This window comes from Haliotis cracherodii, unplaced genomic scaffold, assembly GCF_022045235.1.
Source record: "Haliotis cracherodii isolate W230 unplaced genomic scaffold, xgHalCrac1.p SCAF_1, whole genome shotgun sequence".
NCBI lineage: Eukaryota > Metazoa > Mollusca > Gastropoda > Lepetellida > Haliotidae > Haliotis > Haliotis cracherodii.
This window is the reverse complement of record NW_027266264.1, coordinates 28,345,550-28,364,307: the sequence shown is the minus strand read 5'-3', so window position 1 is coordinate 28,364,307 and position 18,758 is coordinate 28,345,550. Positions and strand designations below refer to the sequence as shown.

Below are 18,758 nucleotides of genomic sequence, written 5' to 3'. Positions count from 1 at the left end.
ACTTTGTAACCAGACTCACCACCCAAACGAACAGCATACCTGTAGGTTGCCTCAAACGACCAGCATACCTGTATGTTGCCTCAAATGACCAGCATACCTGTAGGTTGCCTCAAACGACCAGCATACCTGTAGGTTGCCTCAAACGACCAGCATACCTTTAGGTTGCCTCAAACGACCAGCATACCTGTAGGTTGCCTCAAACGAACAGCCTACCTGTAGGTTGCCTCAAACGAACAGCATACCTGTAGGTTGCCTCAAACGAACAGCATACCTGTAGGTTGCATCAAACGACCAGCATACCTGTAGGTTGCCTCAAACAACCTGCATACCTGTAGGTTGCCTCAAATGACCAGCATACCTGTAGGTTGCCTCAAACAGCCTGCATACCTGTAGGTTGCCTCAAGCGACCAGCCTACCTCTACGTTGCCTCAAATGACCAGCATACCTGCAGGTTGCCTCAAACAACCTGCATACCTGTAGGTTGCTGGGAAACTTCCAACCCATAGTCCTGAAAGTGAGATGTCAACCATGACATGTCAACAAGGTCGTTTCAGAGTGGCATGTTAGTCATCCATGAGTGGCCAAAAACTACAGCTGTTTCACCGAGCTGAGGTTAACTTGTGTTATGTCATGTGACTAACATTGACTTTGAAAAAGCGTGCAGCTTTCTGGGGTTTAAGGGATTTATTCTCCCTCTCAGAAATCCATGTGCAGCCTGTCTTGTTCATGGTGGGGTATAAGGGATTTATTCTCCCTCTCAGAAATCCATGTGCAGCCTGTCTTGTTCATGGTGGGGCATAAGAGATTTATTCTCCCTCCCAGAAATCCATGTGCAAGTTGTTTTGTTCATGTTGAGGTATAAGGGATTTATTCTCCAGCGATTTTTTTTATTCCCCTCCAAGGTGGGATACATGGTATTTTATCAAGATCACATGAACCAATCAGATATCATTCTGACGTCGAGGTATCATAAACAATTCCATTCAAGTCATTATTATTACCCGTGTCCTGTGAGTTCAGTGGAATCGTATTATTTAACACTCACATGATTTTAATGTAAATTCATCCATATTACATCAGTTACTGGTTGATCTTATAATTAGAAAGCTTATATGCTTGATAATTTTATGTCATGCTGCATTATTTTCAATACTGGTAGTCAAGTTGTACCGAAATTCCACTGAAGCTATCAGGCAATTAATATTAGTCGACTAAAAGGTTGACTTATCATGCGTACAGGAACATGAAAATTATGACAGTCAGTCATATTTGAATAACTTAATGATCATCATAAAATGTATATTTAGACATACATCATTTGACAAAATCTTCATTATTGTTTAGTTTGTTTATCACTGTTTGTGACAATATATATTTCACAGTGTTAATTGTTTAACAATGTAAACAGACTTTAACAGATAGGAAGGAAGGAGATTTTGTGTGGATGTTTGTAAAATTTAGTGAAGTTCTACCCTCACACTCTTCAAACATGGTATGGAACTACTTGTACATAAGGCTTAAAAAATGAAAGAATTGGTTCTCAGGCAACGGCTTTTGAAAAGATAGTGTGGATGGGCAGTATTTTTGTGTATTTTTTGTTGTTCAAATTAGAATGTAACCAAATAAACAGTTGTGTAACCAAATAAACAGATGTGTACAATCAATCTGGGAAAGAGCCTCCCTACATAAATGTATTCCTTGATGGGCAAAATACAGGATTACAGAATTTGACTACCGTTGGACTTAAATTTTTTATGGATTTTTTGTTCTTTTTTGAAAATGGAAATAAAACCAAAACATGCGGCAAACTTTATGACGAATGTGGGCGGTGTCTGATAACCAAGACTATTGTTTGTTTTAGCCTAGCCAGATATGTAATTTCAGAATTGTGAATGATCATGGGAAAATTCTGTCTACTGAGCTATCTGTATTGCTTTTGTGGTTAAAAGGTTAAAACACAACCTGGGTCAGTTCATGTGATTCATATCTTTTTCATTATTTGAAAGGCAGTGTCCTTCAGACATTGTGTGTATGTGAAACACAAGTAAATGTACATTTCACACTGTAGGGTGTCATGTGACATGACATCACATGCACTGATGTAGGTCACTGCTACAGTGAGTGAGAGTGAGTGAGTGAGTGAGTGGTTTTATGCCCCTTTTAGTAATATTCCAGCAATATCACGGCAGCGGACACCAGAAATGGGCTTCACATATTGTACCCATGTCGGGAATCGAACCCGGGTCTTCGGCATGACGAGCGAACGTTTTAACCACAAGGCTACCCACCCCGTCACTTCTACAGGCACAGATAACTTCCATATACATGTACTGATTTTTCAGTTATCATCAACAGTTTTATGGGCAACAGGTGCTTGCTTCACACTATTCATAGTGATTGAGACAAAACATTTTACTTAACGTCTTCTAAATTGCAAAACACAACGCAATGACCAAAGTTTAGCGTATCCTTTTTCTATGAATTAATGACACTACATGCACAATGTAAGTAGTTTGGAAGTTTCCATCATCGCCATATAATGAGGAGGTGACAGTGACCATGAAAGAATTTTTTCTGCCGTATGGCTTGTATATACATACATGAATAAAATAAAATTCAACAAAACTGGTAACTGATTGCAACACTACTGCTTTGCTCATTTTTAAACTTTATTTCATTCCATATGACGTTATCAAATAAAAACAGATAAAACTCTCCGTTCATATTGGTATTGACCTTTCATCTGAAGATCCGTATTCAATCAATTAAATCGTTGAAAGGATGTTTCAACGACCTTATGCGATATTTATTTATCTGCAAAGTTACTTAGCAAAACATTTCAGATATGTCATCTGTTTCTGTCTTTGTTAGATTATGGTTCCATCTTCCTCATTAACAATATAAAGTAAAGATGCTGAAAACCCAGAAGCAATATAAAAATTGTACATGAGAGTTAAAGGTTGCAGCCTGATAAAAAATCTAAAGATGCCAAAAAAGCTATGATATTTTATTTCAAAAACCACATAGTTGCTGCATAAGAAATCTTATTTTGCCGAACAGAAGAGAAGAGAGCAGAACTTCTGACCCCATATGAGCCCCTATACCGTCAGTACAAATACAAGATGGTTGAAACTGACCTAATATGAGACTGTATACCGTCAGTAACAGCCATTTTGGATTTTCAAACACCCACCACACATATTTCCCATGACAATTCTGGTGCAGAAATTTGTTATTCGACACTGTTTTGTGTTTTAATATCATTAATTTTGATGTGCAAGGACGTTAATGGGTTTTTTTATCAAGTTTGTGACGTCATGAAGATTATATAAAGTTAATATTATCAACAAGGTTTGGCCTCTGAGGCTTGGAGAGTAGTCTCCCTTTGACCCTTAAGGTCATAGGTTGTAAGTGTTAAGTTCTGAGTTTTATGTTTTGACGTGACGTGCGACAAAGATACCAAACAGTGTAAATTTTTCGGCATAATGAATTCGTTATGGTGTCTTTAGCTGAGGCATACGGTGTCATATTAGGTTAGCAGAAAAATATTCTGCTAACTTATATGACACCATATACGGCAACTTAAGACACCATAACTAATAGTATAAGGATACACATATAAATGGCTGTGTTATGGCAAACAAATCAGTGCATTAGCTTTGAAATCAGATCAGTATGCTGTGAGCATTTTTCGGTGACACTGAGCTGAGATCATTTTGCAAAGTTTCAACTTCATAGACCTTGCAGTTTCACAGGAGATGCTGTTCATGAATTCCTTATTTCTAACACTTGGCATGACAACATTTTTGTAAAGGGGAGTCCCATGAACAGACCTGTTGTTCTTTTCTCACCAAAATGAGCTGTTGAGCTAGGAGACCATTTTGAACTTTTGAAAATGAAAAGTTTACTTTTCTGCAGCTTTTAGTTGTTTGTTTGTTGTTTAACACCACACTCAGCAATATTCCAGCTATATGACGGCAGTCTGTAAATAATTGAGTCTGGACCAGATAGTCCAGTGATTGACATCATGAGCATCGATCCACACAATTGCTGTAGCTGTAGCTGTAGTCCACAGGGAACATGTCATTTGAAAATGATATTGATACAGTCAGTAGATTTCATGAAGAAGAGATTTTAAGCTTCAGAGTTAATGGATGGATGGACTGACGGACAACAAACGAAGACCCATAACATAAACTCAGATGTTGGGGAGAAAACAGTTAGCATGACTGGGATGCCACCATGTACCACAACATAGACCCAGCCTGGCAACAGTATAATGGAGGAACGCACAGACATCGACGCAGACCAGCATGGTTTAATACGAGCCCCATGTCTGCAATGCAATGGGTCCTGGCACAAGTCGGCAGATCAAGTTTAGGGGGATCAGGCCATTGGCTGTCCCCTGCACCAATGAGTGAGTGAGTTTAACAGTATTCCAGTTATATCGCGGCGTGTCAGCTTAAAGTGGGAGGAAGTGATGCAGGTCTCAGATGTTTACCTCTTCGGTGAAACCCACGAGCACGGGTATGGTGCTGACAAACCTAGAAACATAATCGGGGCGAACCGGGATTCGAACCCACAATCATAGGTTTCTGGCGTACCCAAGGGACGCAACTCTGCACAGCGAATCACAGCGCCTTAGACGACTGGGCCACCCATGGCCCCCCCCTGCACCAATGACTTTATATTGACCGGCTCTAGGTTAAGTATAGCCTTGCAAGAAAGGAATGTGTTACAGATTCTACATCCTAAGAATGTTCAGCAATGACGAGGAATGTCCACATCCCCAACATTCTCCACTCAGTATATGTCAATCCTGTGTGAATGTTTTAGGTCCGGAATATGGTGCTGCGGTAGTACTTGAGTTCCTCGATGCTTTCCTTGATGTCATCCAGTGCTCTGAAACCACCCAAACAATTTATACACAGGAATAGAGTAGCATTGTTGTGAAAAAAAAACATAAGTACTTGACAAATGAAATACTATCAGCATGAGAGTAAAATCAAATATAAAAATGGGTAATTTATGAATATCATGTGATGTTTGGTCACTCTGTTGAGACAGTGAGTGTGGCCTTTATACAACTTTGAATATTAATTCTATTGCATAGAACCCCTGTCCGCAATTCTGTAATAGTTAACAACCGGCCAGTAATTCAGTTACACAACTGCTGTCTGTAATTCAGTTATAAAACAGCGGTCTGTAATTCAGTTATACAACAGTCAGTAATTAATTCAGTCATACAACTGCTGTCAGTTATTCAACAACTGTCTGTAATTCAGTTATACAACTGCTGTCAGTTATTCAGTTATACAACTGCTGTCTGTAATTCAGTTATACAACTGCTGTCAGTTATTCAGTTATACAACTGCTGTCTGTAATTCAGTTATACAACTGTCAGTAATCCAGATATACAACAGCTGTAAGTATTTCAGCCACGCAACAGTTGTCAGTAATTAAGTGATACAACAGCTGTCTGTAATTCAGTTATGCAACAGCTGTCAGTATTTTAGTCACGCAACAGCTGTCAGTAATTCAGTGATACAACAGCTGTCTGTCATTCAGTTATGCAACAGCTGTCTGTAATTCAGTTAAGCAACAGCTGCCTGTAATTCAGTTATACAACAGCTGTCAGTAATTCAGTGATACAACAGCTGTCTGTAATTCAGTTATGCAACAGATGTCTGTAATTCAGTTATACAACAGCTGTCTGTAATTCAGTTATGCAACAGCTGTCAGTAATTCAGTCACACAACACCTGTCAGTAATTCAGTCACATAACACCTGTCAGTAATTCAGTCACACAACACCTGTCAGTAATTCAGTCACACAACACATGTCAGTATTTCAGTGATACAACACCTGTCAGTATTTCAGTCATACAACACCTGTCAGTAATTCAGTCACACAAAACCTGTCAGTAATTCAGTCACACAACACATGTCAGTATTTCAGTGATACAACACCTGTCAGTATTTCAGTCATACAACAGTGTTTCAGATTAACGTTGGAGGAGTGCCATGTGATGCCAGTCAGACATGGAACTAACCACTTGATGAGGCCAAACAATGGATTTGATCACTTATAAGTGACATAAACATTACCAGAGAATCAAACCAAATGTCCCCCATCCATCAACACGTATCAAACAAACCGTCTCTCCTGATAGAAAGCCAGGGAAGAACACAGAATAGTCATGACAAATGTTAACAAACCTGTGGCAAAGCTTCTTCCTGGGTGCTGCTTCATATTTCTCAGGGTACCACCTCCTGGAAACATATTTCTCTTTACATCAAGCAAGTCATTAAAACCATGGTCAGCACTACAACCACACAACATCTACCCAACCTGGAGGGAGGAGTGAGTGGACATGTCACAGATGGCCAACAGGTAGCCTAGTGGTTACTGGGTTCGATTCCACACATGGGTACAAAGTGTGAGGGCCATTTCTGGTGTCTCCCGCCGTAATATTGCTGGAATACTGCTAAAAGCAATGTAAAACAACACTCACTCACTCACGGCTACCCTTGTTGGGTGGAGGACTGAGTTCATATGTCATAGATGGCCATCACATTCAGACATGGCAACAGTCCATAACATGAGTGAGTTCGTTTCTGCGGAGTGTTACACTTGATATAGCAATATTCCAGCCATATCGGGATGGGGAACACCAGAAAGAGACCTCACATGTACATGTGGAGTCAAACCCGGTGCTTCAGACTGATACGAGTAACTGCCCCATTCTAATGTTTCATCACCGACTCACAACAACTGTCATACTCAGATCGTTGTGGCCATGGGACCCCATTTTAGTTGACTCACAATAATACTCTAGCACATAGCAGAAGTTGGGTGAGGTTATTACGAGCAATTTGTACGGAGGACAACTTCCTTGTATACACTGTTGCTGGGCAGATGTTGGTTTGATAAAGGTGCTAGCATCAGCAAACTGTAAACTGAGAAGCCATCATCCAAACAAATTGCTTGTTTTTCACTAGCCACAAGTCAAAAGTTTAAATGTAGTCAACCAGTGTTTCACTCTGTCATATGTAGCTAACACCCACCACTGGGGACACTTCTCCCACAACACCCATCACAGGGGACACTTTCCGCACAACACCCACCACTGGGGACACTTTCCCCACAACACCCAACACTGGGGACACTTTCACCATAACACCCAACACAGGGTACACTTTCCCCATAACACCCAACACAGGGGGCACTTTCTCCACAACACCCAACACACGGGACACTTTCACCATACAGCCACCACAGGGGAAACTTTCCCCATAACACCCAACACAGGGGACACTTTCCGCACAACACCCAACACAGGGGACACTTTCCCCACAACACCCAACACAGGGGACACTTTCCCCACAACACCCAACACAGGGGGCACTTTCTCCATAACACCCAACACACGGGACACTTTCACCATACAGCCACCACAGGGGAAACTTTCCCCATAACACCCAACACAGGGGACACTTTCCCCATAACACCCAACACAGGGGACACTTTCACCATAACACCCACCACAGGGGACACTTTCCCCATAACACCCACCACAGAGGACACTTTCACCATAACACCCACCACAGGGGACACTTTCCCCATAACACCCACCACAGAGGACACTTTCACCATAACACCCACCACAGGGGACACTTTCCCCATAACACCCACCATAGAGGACACTTTCCCCATAACACCCAACACTGGGGACACTTTCCCCATAACAACCACCACAGGATACCATACGTTACAAGATGGTGCTGAAACAACCAACACAGGGGACACTTTCCCCATAACACCCAACACAGGGGACACTTTCCCCATAACACCCAACACAGGGGACACTTTCACCATAACACCCAACACTGGGGACGCTTTCACCATAACACCCACCACAGAGGACACTTTCCCCATAACACCCACCACAGAGGACACTTTCACCATAACACCCAACACTGGGGACACTTTCACCATAACACCCACCACTGGGAACACTTTCACCATAACACCCACGACAGAGGACACTTTCACCATAACACCCACCACAGGGGACACTTTCACCATAACGCCCAACACAGGGGACACTTTCACCATAACGCCCACGACAGGGGACACTTTCACCATAACACCCACCACAGGGGACACTTTCACCGTAACACCCACGACAGGGGACACTTTCCCCATAACACCCACCACAGAGGACACTTTCACCATAACACCCACCACTGGGGACACTTTCACCATAACACCCACCACTGGGAACACTTTCACCATAACACCCACGACAGAGGACACTTTCACCATAACACCCACCACAGGGGACACTTTCACCATAACGCCCACGACAGGGGACACTTTCACCATAACACCCACCACTGGGGACACTTTCACCATAACACCCACGACAGGGGACACTTTCACCATAACACCCACCACAGGGGACACTTTCACCATAACACCCACCACAGTAGGCTATACGTAACAGGATGGTGCTGCTACCTGCAGAGTTCCTTCACTGTGCTCACATCTATGATGCGATAGTGCAGGTGGTTGGCAAACCGTGGCATGTACTTGGTCAGAAACACTTTGTCGGCATGTACAGAGTTGCCCCCTAAAGGACACACCCCAGGGAGCGTGTGCCTTGTTGCAAACTGCAGAACTTCCTCTTCAGCGTTAGGCAACGTGATCTTACTCTTCTTCACAGCTTCAGTCAAACCAGACTGAAACAGAGGCTTATTTATAGTGGGGGTTTTGTATGATTGGTTGCATCAGTCAGTGAGAGTGAAAACAGTTTGTGCTGCTGGTAGCAATATAGAGCCTAACACATTATACCCGAGTAGGGAATTGAACCTGTATTCAAGTCAACGCTTCAACCACTGGGCTATCCAGCCACCCAGTAAGTGCTTGAGTTAGATCAATGCTAGTTTTTTTTTTACCAACTGAAAAAATGTTGTTAAAACAACAAGTCACAATAATGAGCACAAATCGAGTCCCTTAAAAAGTGACGTTCCCACGTGATTCCTCTCATGGTCCAGTAGTGGCCTTGACGCAGCACTGGTATCTAACCCCAAGGACAGAGCTGACATATTTGCTTTACAAGCTAAAATCTTTAGTGTATTTTTATATGTGTTGCACTTGTGGTCAGGAGTTAATACCTTCCCATGATGCTGTGTGCACCAGTCGTCCATGGCATCCAGGGCGGAGTCAGGTTGATGGATGACCAGGTTCGGGCCCTGAACAACAACAGTTCATCAGTCATTGCAATACCATGAATACTGTTACCTAGGAAACTAGTTCCTTACATCACCATGTTGTCAACTAACTATAAATACCATTATGACTTATTTATAGAATAACCTATAAGCTAGGAGAAATTTAGGATCACGCCGGGAGTCCTGAGCGGTTTTTAGTGAAGAAAGTTTAAGTGGAAAACAGGCAATATATGTAGGAAGAGTGAGTGAGTGAGTTGGGTTTAATGCCGCTTTTAACAGTATTCCAGTCATATCACAGCGTGTCAGCTTAATGTGGGAGGAAAGCCCGAAGTGATGCAGGTCACAGACGTTTACCACTTCGGTGAAACCCACGAGCACGGGTATGGTGCTGACAAACCTAGAAACATAATCGGGGCGAACCGGGATTCGAACCCACAATCATAGGTTTCTGGCGTGCCCAAGGGACACCACTCTGCACAGCGGCACCTTAGACGACTGGGCCACCCGTGCCCCCTATGTAGGAAAAATAACATAAAAGTGTCTGTGATGTAATGAAGAACTGAAGAGATCAACTTTAATTGTATCTACATTACTAATTTGGTGTCGCAACGTGTAAAAAAAAATGGCGACGAGTGCTGGAGTTACACACGCGACCAATCATCGCAGAAAAAACAATGCAAGATAAACATATTTTTATTGTAAATAAAGGGTTTGTGTGCGCACTTGTGATGTGCTTCGCTTTATACAGGGAGTATAGGATTTGGGGTCGATTTTAAAGGCGTATACAGGGGTCGCTTTATACCAAGCGATATACATTTAGTATATATACATCAATGCTTTGCAACAATATGTTGAAATGACCTCAAGGTAGATGCTGCATTAAACGACTGGATAAAGTGGAACAATCATCGTGTATTGTTATAATCACCGAAACTACTTTCACCAGACCCATGACGTTCCGGGTTAGAATAGGTCTTCAGCAACCCATGCTTGCTGTAAAGGCGACTATGCTTGTCGTAAGAGGCGAGTAACGGGATCGAGTGATCAGGCTCGCTGACTTGGTTGATGTATGTCATTGTATCTCAATTGCGTGGATCAATTCTCATAATATCAATCACTCGATTGTCTGGTCCAGACTCCATAATTTACAGACTGCCATCATATAGCTGGAATATTGCTGAGTGCAGCGTTAAACAACAAACAAACAAACAAACTTTCACCAATATTGGTGTCTTATGGTAATATTGAATCATCTGTTGATGTTCTGGGATACTGAACACTTGGAATATTTACTACAAATGTGATTTTCAATCTACATCAATTTTAGAACTGAATGAAGTCATATTGAACTAAATTACTGCTGCTAACACAGAGCAAGGAATTATACAGGATGTATGTACAAGTGTCATTCATTTCAAATGTATTTACTTCATGTATTTGTATCCCACCTCTGCAACAATGTTGAGCTGTGCATCCGTGACAAGACAGGCAATCTCTAGGATCTGATCTGTTTTTACATTCAACCCTGTCATCTGAAAAACAAACATTCTCTTAATCATGTGCATTATCTAGTCAGTGGAACCCTTAATACTCCTGGGCACTCCCACTCTAGCAGGGAATGCAGAGGTTATGTTTTTTTCAATGCAGAAACAATGCAAACACACAAACAGATTTACAGATATTGCTAATTCTCTGATAAAATAAAGGCCAATCTAACCGTGGCTTTGGAGAAAATGTAAATTTGACTGTTCCAACGGCATCAAGAAGCTACATTCTGCCATGAATTTAGGAATTACTCCATCCTGATTGGTCAATCAGAGGTATCCAATCAGATTCAATCACTGATTTGATGGCCGCATAAATGCGTAAGCTTCTATTTATAGAAAAGTAGTTCTTTCTCAGTCTTTGTCAGTAGGCATTAATAAATAATTTAATATGTGCAGTTAAATATAAATATACAGATTTGCAGTTTCTACAATATCCCCAGTGCATGTATCTGAGGCATACATTTTGGACAGAAACCATGACTAATGGATCAAGGAAATGGATCACAGGATCCATAGACTATACACAGCATAGACTATTCTGCCTGTCTCAGTCTTGCTCTCAAATGTTTCAATTTGTGCAAGGCTTATTGTGGATGGATTTTAAGTTGCAAACTATTGGGAAAATAAAAAAAACCCTTTTAATTGTATTGAAACATTTGTGAACAATTTGCACATAGCCTTGAAAGATGTTTTGGAAAATAAATATTATATAACCTAACTGTACATGTAACTAATAACATTTGGATTTTTTTTCATGGCCCTATTTCAAACTATCCCGAGGTACCCTGCCACAAGCGAGTGCATTTCATTGACTTGTGTTTCATGGATAGAGTTTAGAGTGAATTCAGCTTGCAGAATGCATTGCTTGTTACCTGATGTCTTAACTAGATTGGTACAAACATTTCAGGTTGCCAGGGAGGTATTGATGAATAAAACAGACGTTAATCTAACATTTGGCCAACATTGGCCCTCCATGCTAGGCCAATGTTGGCTATCAACGTCAGTCCAAAGTTATTTTGACCAGAGGCCCAACGTTGAGCCAACGTTTGCTAAATATTGTTGGCGCAACGTAAGTAATAACTTACCAACATCTGACTGCTATCTGGGTTGGTTGCAAAATACTCCCTACAGCAAGTGAGACAATACATTTAAAGCAATGCAAACAAACAATTAAGACAACCCATCTACTGATGGTGATGTAAATTTATTACCCTGTAGAGGGCATATGCTCTAAGTGTACACCTCCATGTCCATTTACACTGGGATGTACTTTTTAATCATAGCTACAATTACTGCGCCATGAAACTACTATTCTATAATAACGAACTCACAGATTAATATTTATAGAGATGTTAAAAACATAAAGTGGCTAGCGACCAGTTATCGCAGAGGACCAATAATCCTCAACTCCCCGTTATAGCCATCTTCCCAAGGCAAGGGAGTTAACTGACTTTCCACCAGTTTCCAACCTTGCCGAACCAGTCTGGTATTATGGAGCTATATTTTGGCTGGACTAAAGAGTCTATACATAGTCCAATCAAAACCATGGGAAAAAATTGACATTCGGTTAATAAACAACATGGCGACTGCCGTGCAGATTTCGGTCGATTGCAGGATTTCCAGAGCATGTGTACCTTCAAATAGGCGTCAACTTTCCAAATCTTTTCATGTTTTTAATGAAGGTGCTCAAATGATTTGATGTACTTTGCGAGGTAAGACCCACTTTATTACAAAAATAAGTCTTGAATATTGATCAGATTGTCTTGACGGGGTGAAGCTCTTTTGTTTGAATCAAATGCTAGTGATATGAGAGGTGGAATCTGATTGATCAATAGGAGGGACATAGAAAGGTCATAACACAATCGAACTCAAGAAATTGCAGCCTTGTTCGGCAAGGGTGGAAACTGGACTTTTACATTCAGGGAGCACCTTCAGAATACAATACCACAACTTCTTGTGAGGACGATCTCTGACGTAGGTCACGTGCCTCAAAGACAAGCAACCAGTTTTTGTGAGAATCCGTTGGAGGCAAACTCGCGATCTTCGGATTGTTAGCCCGACTGCTAAATGACTGAGCTACGTCCACACTGTGAAACTAAGTGCAAATTTACGTAGTCATGCTTACATTACGGAACTGAACGAAAAGGGTTGAATAGGTGATGGACAATTCTGACGGTTACGGGTAGGTATGGTGTCCCGTGACTTTAGTCTACATACACTCACGAGTGATCCCGATGCCATTTGGCACACTCGTCCCATTCCGTAATCTACAAGATATCGATTGGTTAGGAATGAGCAGATATGGCGAGAACTGAAAACGGCTCTTGGCGTCAGGTGTCAGACGTCGAACTCGCGGTTACGCATTAATGACATGGGATTTAATAATTCGGCAGGTGATTTTTGTGACAGAAAAAGTGTGGTAGGGAACACTGTAAGGATAATGTGGATAATTGTAAGGAACAAGGGAGGCTTTAGCATGGCTAGTGACGACACAAGGGTGAGTTTGCTTTAGAATCAGTACTGAATAAATGTAGCAGGTGAACGGGTGAATTGTCCAGGACAGTTTCCAATAGCCAAAATATTCGACACTCAACCATTTTATTCTTTTTTTTCTCGATGTTTTCGTGTGAAGAATATTAGGAGCAGCTATAGATTAAATAACAGGCACTAAACAGGTACCTTACCCTAATAATCATAAAGGGGTGATTGATCGTAAAGGGGACCCAAGGGCTTAGGATAAAGTTCGGGGTAATCTAATAGCCACTAAACGGGAACCAAACCCTAATGATCGTAAAGGGGTGATTGATCTAAGGGCTAAGGATAGAGTTTGGGGTAATCTACCCTATCACCGGTGACATTTGGATGTTTTGGATGTGTTCAGCGCCAATATAATATTACCTAATAAACTGCTTTCCTGTGCACAATAATGAAAATTAATGAATCGAAAAAATAATATCTGTATATTAGTTCCCATTTATCATCGTTTTAGCCACTTGTTATGAAAAACACGAAATAGAAAATATGTTCAAAACACTGCTGGGGGTATTCAGTGACATTGCGTTTAGAGATGGTAGATCACTGGGAGGAGGTTATGCACAATTGATGAGCCCTGACGTCACAGGCATTGTTTTGCTTGTTTGACTGGCAACAGAATACTACAAATTACATCATAGGGTATTGTCACATGTTGTCACGTGTTTGTCGTACTGTATTCTTAAGGTAGGCCTCAGTCAGTTAACTCCCTTGCCTCCGGAAGATGCGTCATAGCATGCACATGATTGCAACACATTTTACTTTTGCTCTAATTTCATTAGAAGGGAGAAATATTTATCAAAAAAGATGAAGAAAACTGACACTTGTAAAGAAATGTATTATATATAAACAACAAAGCATATAGTCCCTGATCACCTTGTTCAAATACAACTTTAGCAGAGACATGCTGGCGGTGTCATGTGACTAATTCACACGAACAGAAAAATCCAACAACATGATGGTGCACATTCATTTCTCAGCGTGTGCGGTATTACTGGAACACCTGCATATTGTGGCGCAAATCTTCAGCTACGTATTGTGATACGTTTGTAAATGTAGCAATAAATTGGGGCAAATATTAATAAGTATATATTTATGTGTTCCTAATAGATATGGAGATGGAAAATAGTATTTTTCTGATACAACTTGCCTCTGACAATCTTTTTATCAATTGGCATGTACACATCGCGACTATCAACCTCCTCACAGCGATAGCCCGTCCACGGACCTCTCCATACCAACAGTACAATATAACAAAGGTATCAAGTGCTGGGAAGTAGCTTGATGGTATCTGACATAAATACAGGGTATAAGTTAATTATTCATGATCATAACTCTGATTAACTCATGAAAATGTAAATTGGCAATATCTTTCAATACGTATCGCAATACAGGTTCAAGTATGGAAATATATTGTGATACAAAATCAAGGTCTGTCATAGCCAACTATCTATCTGTCTGTCATTTCTTCCCCAAATTACAATTCTAAAACTTATTTGAGCTATTTTCCAATAATGCATAACCTTGTATATATCGCGAAATCCATAGTACATACTGTTGTGGATGAGTATGTGTAAAAAAACACCCCTCTATACATAGGGTGTGATTTATTTTCTATACGAATATATATTCGTGCACGCTAACATCGAGTTCATGTGATTAAATGGTGTGTACCGCTTCATGGAAGTTTTCTTTTTTTTAGTGTAGGGCCTACTTTCGGTTTGATGACAACTATTTTATCCCACAGCCTGGACTTCAACACACCTCCATGTCAACCCAAAGTATTCTATTTTTCTGTCCATCCTGTTTCGCCGACAAGGAATTATTCACTTTGCTCATCTGCCTGACGAAAACACCGAGCTGGCTGACGCTTCGCTTGACAATATTCGACAGCATGACTGAAACCAAGTTCCTCACAGTGATAGCCAGTTTGCTGGGCTCTCTATACCATGATACATGATAAGGAAAGTTTCTCGCGCTGCATGGGAGCTTGGCCCACGAGGGGGCGTAACTCTGAATCTTATACTACTTGAAATGTGTTATGGTAGAGTGTCTCTAAAACAGATCGCGATGTATCATGATTTATGATATTAAGGTAACATTTTGACATAACTGGAAATATAATCTGTCAATGAAAACATTTACCAAAAGTTTGAAAATATGAAATTTTCATGATAAGAGAGAAATATTATGGATGTCAACTTCTCTATAGTATCCGCTTAATTAATTACTCCTTCATCAGGTGAATGAATGCTAGGACGGAGAGAGCACATATATGTATGCAGTATGTATGTATGTATGTATGTATGTATGTATGTATGTAGTATGTATGTATGTATGTATGAGTGTGTGTGTGTGTGTGGTGTTTGTGTGTATGTAATGTGTGTTTGGGTTTGTGTGTGTTTGTGTGTGTATGTAGTGTACCGTGTGTGTGTGTGTGTAGTGTGTGTGTGTGTGTGTGTGTATGTTGTGTGTGTGTGTGTGTATGTAGTGTGTGTGTGTGTGTGTGCGCGCGCGTAAAAGTAATAAGATAACAAAGGTGGAACCATGAACATAGGAAGCCAACATTTGATTATGATGATGAGTAAATGGACAAAAGGAAGCCAGGTGTTAAATTAAATGGACGAACGGAATCAATAACATAGTAGCACAAATGAATTAAAACACTAAGTCTCAAGCACTGGGCAGGTATGTTCCCAGATCACGGTTCATGGCTGGCTGGTGCCTTCAATTGTTAATGGCCTGTTGTAGTTTCCTGTGACGCCAGTTTATGTTGGTGGATATATGACTTTAGCTTCCGAAATTATGGTATGGCCTTGGTTCTTGATGTCATTGGTCTTTGGCCACTTGTCTAATTTCATGTCATCGAATTTAGTATTGAACTTAAAACACCCACACACATCATATTGCCTTTGACCACCTATGTGGTGTAATGGATAATGTGTTAGCCCAGAGACTGGAAAGTCGTTGGTTTGATCCCCTCACCGAGTCATATAAAAGACATTAAAATATGTTATTTGTTACCCTGCTGGCGCTTGGCATTAACAGGATAAAAGAAATGGTTCTCAGGCAATGACTTTTGGAAATATAGTGTGAGCGCGCAGTGTTTTCTTTTTTTTTGCATGTTCAAACCAGCACACTCTTCAAAAAAGAAATGCACATGTAGTATGTAGTTCATTGAACCTGACTACATAAAACATCCGGTATATAAATTGGATATATGTTATTGGAAAATGTTGGTGGTCTGATATTCGACGAACGGTGCGTCAAAACGCAGCCATTGACAATTTGCAATGTCTTAAACGGCATTGTTTTTATGTGGGAAAACAGTCAAGCAAAATGCATGTGTAAGTTATGGCATTCGTAACTCGTGGTAGTGGCTATAAAAAGGCAAGTATAAGCCAATAATTTGTCATTCAATTGTCAACATTTTCAAGTTCGAAAATGCCGAAACTCAGCGTTGCCGATTGGAACATCGCCATAGGACGTATCCAAAGAGGGGAATCGCAGTCTTCTGTTGCACGCCACTTCAACATCCACCACAGCACTATTTGCCGCATTTGTGACCGATACACACAGTTCAATTATTGAGAACCGGTCGACCAAGAGCTACCACCCCTGCACAGGATCGCTACATTCGACTGTTCCATCCACGTCATCGCAATGCCACAGCTACGGAGACTGCAGGACGCATCCCTGGATTGAGGAGGATATCGGACCAGAATGTCAGGAACCATCTTCGCGAGGCTGGAATCCGACCCGCGGAGACAGTTATCGTCCCCGTTTTGCAATAGATCTGTTGATAGCGACGCTTGCGTTGTTGTCATACCCTACAACCTTGGAATTTGAGAAACTGGAGACGAGTGTGGTTTAGCGATGAATCACGATTTCTTCTTCACCGGCGAGATGGAAGACAACGTATCGTCGTCGAAATGAGCCTCTTGCCCCACATTGTGTAGGTGAATTCGACAATTTCGGTGGCGGTTGTGTCATAGTGTGTCTTCAACCTCACCTTCTTCCAATAATTCAACATCAGAGGGAGCTGTTTCAACAGGACAACGCTCAATCGCACACAGCTCATGTCACGGTAGACCACCTTCATAATGCCAACATCAACAACTTGCCCTGGCCATCGAGATCTCCAGATCTCAACCCAAACAAATTCCTCTGGGATGAACTAGATCGTTGTGTACATCAAAGTCCGAACACGCTGCAGACACTCCAACAAGTGGCCAACACGTTACAAGCAGAAAGGCGCAGAATTCCGCAGGACAGTATTCGTACACTTATCCAGTCAGTACCGAGGATATGCAGAGCCGTGATTGCTGTCTGTGACGGTCATGCGAAATACTGAGTTTTCAATGCCTTTGTACAACGACAACATGTGACTATCGGGCTCCAAAATTTCATATTTGTATCTATGATATTAAATCAAATAAATCAAGTTTATTAGGTACAATAAATTTACTAAAAATCTACCTGTGCATTTCTTTCTTTGAAGAGTGGGAAAGGGTCTCCCTACATAAACGAGATGTGCAGTAAAGCAAGGCACATGTAAAGGGATTAACTGTTTGATATATTAGATCGCATTGTTTTTAAGTATAAGTATTCTTGTACTTTAAATGAAAAAATGGAAATAAAAACAAATGTGTGGCAGGCTGATGATGCGGTCGATGCTTGAGAACCAAGACTAGTATTTTTTTAGCCAATGATGACATCCTTGTTGACGTAGACTCTTGTTGACGTAATGCAGATGCCATTGTTGACATTAAACAGACACCCTTGTTGACACAGACACAATTGCTGATGTAATTCAGACATCATTTTTACGTAATGCAGATGCCCGTATTGACGTAATGCTGATGGCACTGCTGACATAATGGCGCCCTGCTGCATCAGTCAATGCTCAGTTGTTTTGAACTTTTATCGACTCCTGTGGATATATTTTATATCAAAAGACACTTGGGGGAGATTCAACTTATCATCCAACATCATTCTTCCAACTTTTTCCGTTTATAGACAGTAATAAGCAGTGTCGAAGTGTAAAAAGTACTGCTAACAGCTTAAGTAGCAGAGCCATTAGTTATGTCATTTGATTGTGACGTCATGGTTACCAATGAGGTCACAATGGTCTGCAAAGCATGGTGATGCAATTTCAAACCATATCTCCTGTGGGAGTCAGTTATGGATGATACATAAGTTAGTCAAGGAAAGTAATGTGCTCTAACATTTCCCGTCAAACTGATACCCTACTGAGGCTAGGTCCAGATGCTTGAATACTCCAGGCAGATGTTCACAGCCTTCTCTGCATCATTGTCCAGTGAGCTCACTTTTTTACAGCAATATCACATCTGCACATCATTGAAACTGTATTATCTGTTCTACAAACAAGACAAAAAAGAAATTGATGAAGTTAATATTTATTTTTCATGTTTAATCTGCC

The 18,758-nt window shown here is 41.0% G+C and overlaps 1 protein-coding gene across 1 annotated transcript; it reads right to left on the bottom strand.

Annotated features, from left to right (window-relative positions):
- Positions 1 to 2,994: 2,994 nt before the first annotated feature.
- LOC139475463 (oligoribonuclease, mitochondrial-like) lies at positions 2,995 to 15,261 on the bottom strand. Its single transcript, XM_071258672.1, has 6 exons — positions 15,080 to 15,261; positions 10,685 to 10,768; positions 9,180 to 9,257; positions 8,524 to 8,744; positions 6,219 to 6,272; positions 2,995 to 4,902 (listed from the first exon to the last, which is right to left on the bottom strand). Exons 1-6 carry the CDS (start codon positions 15,209 to 15,211, stop codon positions 4,833 to 4,835), a joined length of 639 nt encoding a protein of 212 aa, XP_071114773.1. The 5' UTR covers positions 15,212 to 15,261; the 3' UTR covers positions 2,995 to 4,832.
- Between the last annotated feature and the right edge of the window lie 3,497 nt (positions 15,262 to 18,758).